At 37.3% G+C, this 11,077-nt stretch overlaps 2 protein-coding genes across 2 annotated transcripts; one reads left to right on the top strand and one right to left on the bottom strand.

The window, feature by feature from the left end:
• Positions 1–1,689: 1,689 nt before the first annotated feature.
• On the bottom strand, positions 1,690–5,352 carry LOC306869678 (uncharacterized protein). Its single transcript, XM_079416540.1, has 3 exons — positions 5,185–5,352; positions 3,978–4,161; positions 1,690–2,734 (listed from the first exon to the last, which is right to left on the bottom strand). Exons 2-3 carry the CDS (start codon positions 4,135–4,137, stop codon positions 2,100–2,102), a joined length of 795 nt encoding a protein of 264 aa, XP_079272666.1. The 5' UTR covers positions 4,138–4,161; positions 5,185–5,352; the 3' UTR covers positions 1,690–2,099.
• Positions 5,353–5,922: 570 nt separating this feature from the next.
• LOC306869428 (uncharacterized protein) lies at positions 5,923–9,462 on the top strand. The gene is made up of 6 exons (XM_079416200.1): positions 5,923–6,112; positions 6,949–6,975; positions 7,348–7,377; positions 7,822–7,869; positions 7,985–8,092; positions 8,583–9,462. Exons 1-6 carry the CDS (start codon positions 6,098–6,100, stop codon positions 8,640–8,642), a joined length of 288 nt encoding a protein of 95 aa, XP_079272326.1. The 5' UTR covers positions 5,923–6,097; the 3' UTR covers positions 8,643–9,462.
• The last annotated feature ends 1,615 nt before the right edge of the window (positions 9,463–11,077 follow it).

Below are 11,077 nucleotides of genomic sequence, written 5' to 3' on the forward strand. Positions count from 1 at the left end.
AGATCACAGTTAACAGTTAATCCTGTTGATGATGCTGTGAGTTTGGCTTCTGTGTACCGGTGCCAGGATATCAGCATGCGCGCGCACACACACACACACACACACACACACACACACTTGTTTCGCTATCCTTGTGGGGACTTCCATATGCGTAATGGTTTTCTACTGTACAGACCGTATATTCTATTGCCCTACACCTAAACTTAGCCCTTTGACTTTTTGCATTTTTAGATTTTCAAAAAACTTCATTCTGTGTGATTTATAAGCTTGTTTACCCGTGGGGACCTCAATTTAGGTCCCCACCGTGACACAAGTCCCCATGAGTCTGTGTGTATTCAGGTTTAAGTCCCCACCGGAATATAAAAACAAACACACACACACACACACACACACACACACACACATGGCCCATTAATTGTTATATCGGTGCCTCCCTGAATGTGACGTCAAAATGACGTCAAATCAGTATGTCAGCACATTCATGGCAGTAAAGGCATTTAGGTTTTATTTCTTGTATCCATTACTAAATTAAAATGCGATGCTTAATATAACATATTGAATGCAATGCGCGTATTTTAGCTATAAACATCGATGTAATATATAAAAATAGAATTTTCACAGCTCTGAGTGAAGGATAATTTCATGGACAGTATGACATAACCTTTCATCGGGACATTGGCCGCCGTTCCGGATGCTCCCAGTAGAGGGCGCCAGCAACATGTCAGCATGTGTTCTCCGTCTGGGTGTCATTTCACAGTATGAACAGCAGGTGTCAGTATTTAATAACAATTATTGAACAGTTTCACATTATAGAAACATTACCACAAACATCTATTGAATGGATATAACTGAATTATGGCAACATAACTGAGGACATAAGCCAATAAAGTTTCAATTTATTTTCAAACACTTTCTTAGGAAAGTGAAAGTGTTACAGTCAGCAGCAACACTGAGGGAGAAACACAGCATTTGATTGGCTGTTTAGGAGGAAGTGGTAACATTTAAAAACGTCTATATACAGTATACACATGACAGTGTGACTTTGGTTCCTCTTCTTCCAAAGTACCTTGTGCTATCATGTTCATGGAGGCTACAATGGAAGAGCAGAGGTGAGGGGAGGATGGAGGATAAGTAAAGAGAAAAAAGAGGAGGAGAAATATTGTTGTTTGCAATTGTTTTGTCAACACCATTCCTTTAGAGAATTAATATTAATTCAACTCTGTCAACAAAATTTAAGAAAATATTGCCTTTTTTCTTTTCTTTTTTTTAAATGAAGCAAAAAAGTGCAGTTACTGTAATTTTTATATGGACAACTTACTATTTACAATCAAAAAGTGACAGTAAACACATTTTTAATGTCACAAAAGATTTCTATATAAAATAAATTCTGTTCTTTTGAACCTTCTATTCATCAAAGAATCTTGAAAAAAAAAAAAATGATTACAATTTCCACAAAAAGTATCACAACTGTTTTCAGAATTGATCCTAAGAAATGTTTCTCGAGCTAGAAATCTGCATTTTAGAATGATTCCCGAAGGATCATGTGACACTGAAGACCACTGAAAAGACTGCTGAAAAGTTTTTAATAATGTATATATTAATGTGTTTTATAATTTTATAATATACTAAAATAAAAATAAAAACTTATTTTAAAATGTAATTATATTTAACTATATTGCTGTTTTATTTCCGATCAAATAAATGCAGCCTTCATGGTGAGTATAAGACTTCTTTATAAAAACGTACCCCACACCTTTAATCCTAACTGTAACTGTAACTTTACATAGACAAAGTCCCTAAGACTCATGTAAACACATGTAATATATAAATCATATGGCTATACTTTTGAAACATGATGTATGTTAATGTTCATTGCTTTGCCTTTTGTGCTTCATTGGAATTATTTTTTTAAAAATCACTAATTATCAACATACCACAAATACTGTCAGTATTGCATGCAGAACATTCCTTTAACAACACAGATAACTTAAAATATTTGTGTGTTGGTCAAAGACAGGATCCCAACATTGGATATTTTATGAGGGCATGAGCTGTGTGTGTGTGTGTGTGTGTGTTTGTGTGTGTGTTCATGAGGTGGGTTACTCTGCTTCTGAGATTCGCAGCATAGGTGAGCTGAAGTGGGAGGTGGCTGGAGCTGAACAAGCGCTTAAATAATGCACAACATTATTGGATGAAGAATCCAGCTCTTCTTCCTGTCTGGCTGTCTGTTTTTTGGCTACAGTCAGGCTGGTGGGCCCCAGTGCCGGCATGACGTCAGTACTCAGCAATGATGATCCATTGCACGCCATGTTTTGCATGTGCTGACAAAACACCTCCAGCATTTGGACTTCCAGGTAGCCGTTCAACATGGAGTTGGTGAGCCTTCTCTCCCAGCCAGGACCCTGAACACTTTCCATGACAAGATACTCCTCACCCTGCTGGGTCACACCCTCTGCCTGTTGACCTGCTTCCAGAGAGCTCAGGTCCTGAGATTGTAGCAGTGGCCCCACATCTGGTGGGTTGAGCAGGTCTGGGTTATGAGGACTGCAGTGCTCCAGCCGGTCACCAGCAAGCCGGAGGTCTGGATAGTTCTTGCAGAAGCTGGGACAGCACCAGGAGCAATACAGCATCATGCCCAAGTGATCCTCCCCGCTACAGCTGAGAATGGGCATAGCTTTGCTGGGTGCAGAGGCTCGGTACTGCCCTTGCTTTTCCAGGCATTCGGGCCTACCAGCTGACAGGAAGAGAAAACGTGTCAGGCACCACTAAAACAGCCTCATCTTAACAAAAACTGTGAGGAAACTTGAGGGAAAGCCCAGAGTCTGAAGTAAACTGAAGTAAAGCTCACTTAATTCACTGAATGACTGTTTGAATGTCTCAAATGCCGCTTTTGTGCAATTCACTTGGACACTCAGCTAAATGAGGAAGCACTTGGAAAATTTTGACAAAATTTAATATAGTTTGGATTTCTTTCCACTTCTTCAAACAGCTTCTTTTGCATTGCCATAGCTGTAAGCTGAATTGGAATATTAGTAAAGATGCTAAAATGGACTTTGTGAAGAATGGTACATTATTTTGTTATATACTGTTGCGCATTATTATCACTTAGAGTCGACATGCAAATTAAATTCTGATCATCTTTTCTTCTCTATTGCAAAGTGTACCTGAGTAACGAGTCAAACAAGAAAAAAGAGGGTGGAATTTTGTCAATGTGGAATTGACTGGATCATTTTCTTTGCGAGTTGATGCAGTCTCATGTGACTGACAGGTTGTTGAAGGTTATTATTGTTGGGAAGTTAATATTTTTGATTAAACATGAGGGCACATGAATCTTTAAAAAAACAGTGATGTGCACGGATATATCTTTTATAATAAACACTGTGATATTTCATGAAAAATAAGAATTGTCCATCTTGATTTCATGATGACTTTAAATGCATAGTTCACCCCAAAATAAGCATTTTGTGTTCATTTACTCACCCTCGTGTCATTTAAAAACCTGCATACATATTTATTTCTGCTATGTAACACAGAAGATAATGTTTTGAAGGGCTCAGTGTTTTTTGTCTATAAAAAGAAAGTTGCCTTGGACCCCATTTATTTACATTGTATGGGTATTAATTCTTCAGAAATTCGTATTTTGTATTCTGAAAATCATACAGGTTTGTAATTATAACTGTTCTGTATACTCTACTCAGTTTAACACCTACATTTATGTGGCTTTTCAATCTGTGGGCTAAAATGCTCAGCAGCATCACACTTCCTTCCTAAAATGTATTTTTACATATAGCCTACTGACTGTTCCCAGGACCTGGGCTACATTCGTATTCTATAACTAATTTTCCTCCATTGTTCAAATAAAATAGCTATTTTGCTTTATCTGGCATAAAAACAAACATCTCCCATTGCCATCAGTCAGATGATCATGAGTTTATTTTTACACAACTTCATCCTAATAACCCAGAATGGTCTCTCACCTCTCACAGTTCGTGGTATCAGAGGAGATCTGGCAGCGACATTCGTTGTGCAGGGTTCAGGACGGGTCGTGGGGGTGGGTGAGTGTGTGTGAGTATGTCCATCATGATTTGTGATGTCTTCTGTGCAGTTCAGAACATGAAGGAAAGCTTCTCCGAGCATGATAGTATTTCTATAGTCTTAATACTTATAACAAAAACACATAATCAAAAAAACATCAAGCATAAAATGAAATCAAACTGAAATGAGGAATTTACCAGAACTGAATGACTGAGTTATGGAAACTTCACACACACACACACACACACAGTGAACATACCGACTGCACTTCCTTCCTCTATAAATGATTTATAAGCAGGATTAGCAGAATCTATCAATTAAACGACAAAATTTAAAGGTATAGTTCAACCAAAAATTCTAATTCTATTATCATTTACTCACCCTCAAGTTGTTCCAAAATTTTATGCATTTCTTTCTTCTGTTGTGCACAAAAGAAGATACATTGAAGAACCAAACAGTTGATGGTAGCCACCGACTTCCACGGTATGGCTAAAAATACTATGAGTCAGTGGCTACCATCAACCAACATCGGTTACCAACATTCTTCAAAATATCTTCTTTTGTGTTTAACAGAACAAAGATCATAAAGGTTTGTGAAATGAAGGGTGAGTAAATGATGACAGAATTTTTTGGGGGGTAAAATTTCCCTTTAAGACTTTCAGAATTTAGAAGATTACTACAGTTCACTATCAGATCAATCAAAGACCCCAAAAATACTGTTCAAATCCTTTAGACAAATAATTAACAAAACACCCGCATATAATTCTATAGTCACAGCTGTCTATTTCTATAGGCTATAGACCAGTGCTCGAATTGAATCAAGTCTTATGGGGGGTCCCCACCATCAGACTTTTTTTTTTTTTTGGTGGGGGTGGGGGTTAGTCTCGCAATATACAATTTATACAAAATAAACAATATATTTGATCATAATATGCATAACTATATACTATTTAATGTTGCATAACAAATAGAGATAAGCTACTATTCTTCTTTTAAATGGCTTACTCCAAGTAAAAATGTCTGAGGGACCCCCCTAAGTCTATTTTTTACTTCTTATGGGGGGTCCCTAATGCCTTATGGGGGGTCCCGGATCCCCCCAGCCCCCCTTCAATTCGAGCAGTGCTATAGACTATAATAAAAGAAGCTTACCAAATGTTTTAGAGTGGGGTTCCTTGTAGGCCTATGGCTGCAGAAACAGAAATTTCAAGAGTGACAGTAATATCCAGCAATGTCCGATGTATAGTGTCACTTTTGGATAGTTAGTCTATCTATCTATCTATGGCTGAGAAGTTTTCTCTGGTCTGGTGTCTCTGCTCTGGGTAGCAACAGAGGAAGTAAGCAGTTATATATCTCACACACATACACACCCCGCACCCAAACACTTACACAGATTAGGCCTCTGCTTGAATGAAGCAGAAGTGAGAAAAGTCTTGTGGCTTCCCTTCTCAATTACAGATTGCCACATACTAACTGCAATTTATGTTTCATAGTATTTGCACTTCAGCATGTTTTCATAGAAAGAGCTCATAAATAAGGCAAGCAGATACATCTGCTCACCTACTTCAAAAAATACAGTCAGTAATTAGTGAACTTCACTGAGGCAGAGATGCTGTGGCCATACAGCGCATACAGACATAGTTATGAAGGAGGGTCTGACTTTATTACTGGGCTTATTCCTCCTCACATTAGTTCTGTATGGCAGAGCTTTTTTGGTGCAGAAGGCGCATCAAAATATGGGTTTTTAACGTGTTGGAAGGGGTATTTTTACAGGAATGTGCGCCGTTGGATTTACACCTCAGGATTTCGCGCGTAAAAGCACAGCGGAGGTAAGAATCTGCCTCTTCTGTGGCGGACCCAGGCGCCTGCTGATTGGACGAGCGGCACGTCAGTCACAGCGTGGCCCCGCCCCCACCCTCCCATTCAACCACTGGCTCTAATGTAGATCTGTGTTTACTACAGAATTAGTGCATAGCGGACGACAGTCTCCTGAACTGTGAACTCCGAATCACAAAAGATAACCTGTTAGTTTTGCATAAAAGAAGAAAAATATCCCAAACTCAACATGCCCAAGAGAAAGGTATGTAGAAAAGCCGAGCTACACTTTTGCCCTTACTAATCAGTCGTGAAATTAGGAAGCCCTCGAGACAATGTTTTTTAATAAAAATCCAGGCGACTTATTTAGAATCAGAGGACAGGTAAAAAATCGTTGTCAATTTTGCGATTTTTTCCCGCCGGATCGCGGTGTTTTTGTCGACGGTGGTGCGTTAAGCAGAAGGGTTTTAGTGGAGCAGCGCTGTGCTGAAGCTCGGCTTGATCTCATGCCCGTGGAACCGCAGCCATGCTGCCCTCTCTCTCTCTCCATCTCCAGCACAGCGCGACGCGAAAACCGACGATTATAAGCGCAATCGTGTCTCAGTCGCCGTCGAATGGTGATTAAAAAATAGCTGGATAACTCTAATTTTCTGAATGGTGACAATTTTGCGAAAAGACCGTCGCGTTTTTAAACAATTTTAATGCATTTTCTTTGTTCGCCGTGGAAGAGGAGTATCATGACGCCTGCTGGCCGCCAGGTGGCAGCGCTGAGCCGGGATCATCGCGCCCCTCCTCCTTATTCAAATGTGTCGTGAAATGCCTCTGTGAAAAATAATAAATAAAAAATCGGCGCATTATTTTGCGCTGCTGTCCGCTGACAAATAAACACATTCACGAATCTTCAGCTAAAGCTCATTTAAGCTTTAATAAACGAAAAAAAACACATGTTTTGGCAAGCCAGCATGTTGCTCACATTTACAAACGTGCAGAACAGCACATCCCAATGTTTCTACAAGTTTCCTTTTTGTTTTTCCCGCCCTTTATGTTAATAAAATTATAGCTCATGTTCTAACTTGTGGTATTTGTTTTGCTCATTTGCAGGGAACTGATGGAGAAGTCAAGGAGGAGGTGAGAAAGGAAAATTATAAATATCTAAAGCAATTATGGGTTGCATATTCAAGTAATCAAAACCAGTACATATGCATTACTGTGTATATATATATATATATATATATATATACATTTAGTTATTTAGCAGCAGCTTTTATCCAAAATCAAATTACAAACGTGAAACACCACAAGTAATTTGTCATAAGAGCCAATAATATTTGTAGTACACTGTTCCAAGTTTAAAGTATAAACTCGCTAAGCACACAAACTAGAAGTGACCTGAAGAGAATGAACAATTCTTTATTTTTAATAAATAGGATTTGAAATATATAACTATTTTCTCGTACTTGTCCTTAAATAATTCGATTTGTTTCTTTCTTCCTCTTGTAGCCCCAGAGAAGGTCTGCTAGATTATCAGCGGTAAGTTATTTTATTGAAATTTTTAATGTTACCATTATATCATTATTTAGTTTTTAAAACTTTTTTTGACCTCCAAAGACTTGAGGAACTTTAAATATAGCTTGGAAATAGTTTTTAGCACTTTTTGTGTTAATTGACAATTGAAATCCTGCTACCAACCACTGATCTCAGAGCAACAAGGTCAGAAAACATCATATCTGCCCAAGTTTTTTAATTATTATTATTATTTTGAGCATATTATCTGTAAAAATAGTTTTTTTCTTTTACTTCAGCATAGTTTTGCCAGTCATTTAAGATGATGTGTTGAATTCAGGATAGGGCAGAACAACATAGACCATTCTGTGCATTATTTCAACTATTCATGTGAATGTGTATTGTTTAGATATCCTTTTATATATCAAAAAGTAAGTTTGTGAATGAATCATGTTTTTGTTTTCCCTTCAGAAACCAACACCTCCAAAACCTGAACCCAAACCGAAAAAAACTCCCAAGGTATTTACACTTTTGTAATGACGCTCATGTGTCACTTATCTCCATGCTTTGATGTGTAGTCTCATACGTGTTGCTCTATATTCATTCTTTTGCCCTGTCGTTTCCTCTCTGACAGAAAGAGAAGGAAGTGAACGATAAAAAGGAAGACAAGAAAGCAAAGGCAAAGGCTGAGGAGTCCAAGGAGGAGAATCAATCAGAAAATGGGGAGACTAAGACCAATGAGGTATATATGTATATACACAACAGTCTACCTCAGATCAGTGTCTATCATACATAGACATGTCAGGCCATGATGCTCGTAATGTTTTATTTAAAATTTACTAATGAGATTGCCAAAGTACTTAGTAACAAAGTCAAAGCAAATGCCCAGAAGACACTGACAGCCTAAACTAAGGAGAATTTTCTAAACCTGACCTCCTCTATCTGTAAAGAAAGATTCTGATTGGTGCAGAGGCAGTCCTGGGGCCAGTAGAAAAAACTTAGCCTTGGTGTCTTATGAACTAGTTTGACAAACTAGCAGTTAACCAAGGGGTAATCAGTCTTATAGTTTGGATTCAGCTTAGACTAATTTACATTTGAATGTAACCGAATTTGAAAAATTTTGACCAGTCTTAAAGAACAAAATTAGATGACTAACTTTTAAGACTAATCTAAACCTTTTATGCAACCGGCCCTTGCTTGACTCTTATTGGTTTGTCCTTTTTATTACACAGGTTGAGAAAACTCCAGACGAGGCGGCAGAGACCAAGAAGGAGGACCCGAAGACAGAGTAACACCACGCCTGTCCATCCGTTCGTCCGTCCATTCTTTCCCCGCTTTCCTTTCTTTTATCTTCCTCTCTCTTTCCCCATATTCTCTCTCCCTCTCCAGCTCTCTCAACAACCTCCTCTCTGCCCATCACCACCAGAAGAATATTTTTATCAGCGAATTTGTAAATACTGGTTCAGGTTTTTAGCACAAAAAACAAAGCTGACTAAACGAGTCTTGTGTTCGGCCGCGGCTGTATCAGGTGTCTACAACACGAGAGGTGTGAAAAAAGGCGGCGTCTTTCTTTTGTTTTGTTGATTTTCTGTTTTTATCTCTTCTTTTTTTTCTTTTTTTTAAAGCGGATGGTCTGTAGCTTGGTTTTGGAGTGGGAGGAGGCTCTCAGTCTGTATGTCCGTTAGTGCTCATGATGTTGCTCTGGAGTCTGTGATGTTTCTGAATGGGTTTGTTTTATTTTTCTTTTAAATGTAATTGATTGTCTTTTAAGAAAGAGGAATGAGTTCAACAAATGTAGAAGAAAAGAGAGAAAACAACTAAAGACAAACTGCTTACATTCCAGGTTCAGCATTAGATGGTGACTCCTGGCTTTTTAAGAATCATAACACCTTTGCAATTTGTTGAAACAGATAACTGGGCTTTGATAGGAGGCCAGAAACACTTCTGTTGTTATAGAGTACTTTTTTGAAATTACGGGATTCAAAGAAAAAGAATTTAAAGGGTTTTTTGGAATTTTTTTAACACTGAAAATTCATCTGTGAAAAAGTACTTAGTGTCCCCTATAATGCTCTCGGTCTCACTCAATAAAAATTCATCATTGGAGTTTTCCTCAAAATGTCTTCTGTGGTCTTTTATGCTGACTGGGTATTATATACTTGTTTCTGTGTGTATGCTGTTCTATAATCAGTTATTATCTGTTAATAAGTGGTTGGTGCAATATATATATATATATATTCATATAAGTTCACCATTGGTTCACACTGCACTTATATCTTAACAAATGATCCTAATCACCTAAGTACACAACAGCTGAGACTAACAGACCCTAAATGCAAATATAAATTATGACTTGATTAATATTCATAAGACAAAATAGGTTGTTGCTCTGGTGTCTGTGATGTTTCTATACAGGGTTTGTTTTATTTCAATTTTTTTACGTAACTGGTTGTCTTAAAGAAAGTGGATCGAGTTCAACAAATGTAGAAAAAAAGAGAGAAAACAACTAAAAATGAACTGCTTACATTCCAGGTTCAGCATTAGATAGTGGCTCCTGGCTTTTTAAGAACCATACCACCAAAGTACACAACAGCTGAGACTAACACCCTAAATGCAAATATAAGTTATGTCTCAACTAATATTCATAAGACAAAATAGGTTTTTACTCTTCAATTCATTGCATATACTACGAATAAACTAAATACCACAAACTTCTGCTAATGGGTGAGTATTTTCTCAAGCTGATGTCCTTTGGAATCATTATCAAATGAAGACGAAAGTTTGTTTCTCAAGATTTAAAAAGATTAATTTTGTAACTATTTTCCACCAATTCAATTTATTAAGACTAAACAGGCCTGCAACATTGCTGGGATGATATGGCACTTGTAGCTATTGGCAGATAAATGAAATGACTGCTCTGTTCATTTGTATATTTCCCCTCCCCAATTTTATTGGTGTTACTTTCTTATTTATTTAGAATCAGAATCAGATTATTTTATATCAAATTATTTGCACTTATGCTGCTATAAATGTATATTTAGTGTATCATGTTAAATTTAAAAAAGTTCTGAGATAAAGTGGAAAGAAAGCGTAAAAAGTATTCAGAGAAAACATCAGGTAAACACCTGGTGGCTTTAGAAAAAAACGCCTTTTGAATTTAGAGTGTAAGAAAAAGAAGTGAGAGCATCTGTCTGTCATTAAAACTGCACACAAATGACAGCTTCAGAGAGCTTCAGACAGCTTTGAAAGCTATGATTCGGTCTCTTGCTGTGTCTGTAGTTGATGAATGAACAGAAGCATCCATGACCTTAAATTTGAATCATCTGAGAGGCATCACTGACAGCTTATAAATATTCTGTTGAGCCCTGCTTTTCATAGCCACGCAGAAAACACCATGACAGGACAGAGAAATTTAGTTTTTTATTTTATTGTATGAAATCACAGGTTTAATGCACATTACATCATGAACCCAATCATACAATAAAGAAAATATTGAAAAAACATGATATTCACCAACCCAGAAAAAATATTTCTGTATGCATCCAACATTTTATTAAAGAACCAAAAGGTATGATGGTTTTATTTTTAACATTTATTCGATATATGCATCTTACATAATTGTATTGCGTAATATTTGTGAAACCATAACTTAAATAACACACATGTACATGGCATAGTAATTGTAGTATGGGACATTTCATTGTGAAGATTTTATGTTTCTCCCACACAC

Source organism: Barbus barbus (assembly GCF_936440315.1).
Source record: "Barbus barbus genome assembly, chromosome: 5".
Lineage (NCBI taxonomy): Eukaryota > Metazoa > Chordata > Actinopteri > Cypriniformes > Cyprinidae > Barbus > Barbus barbus.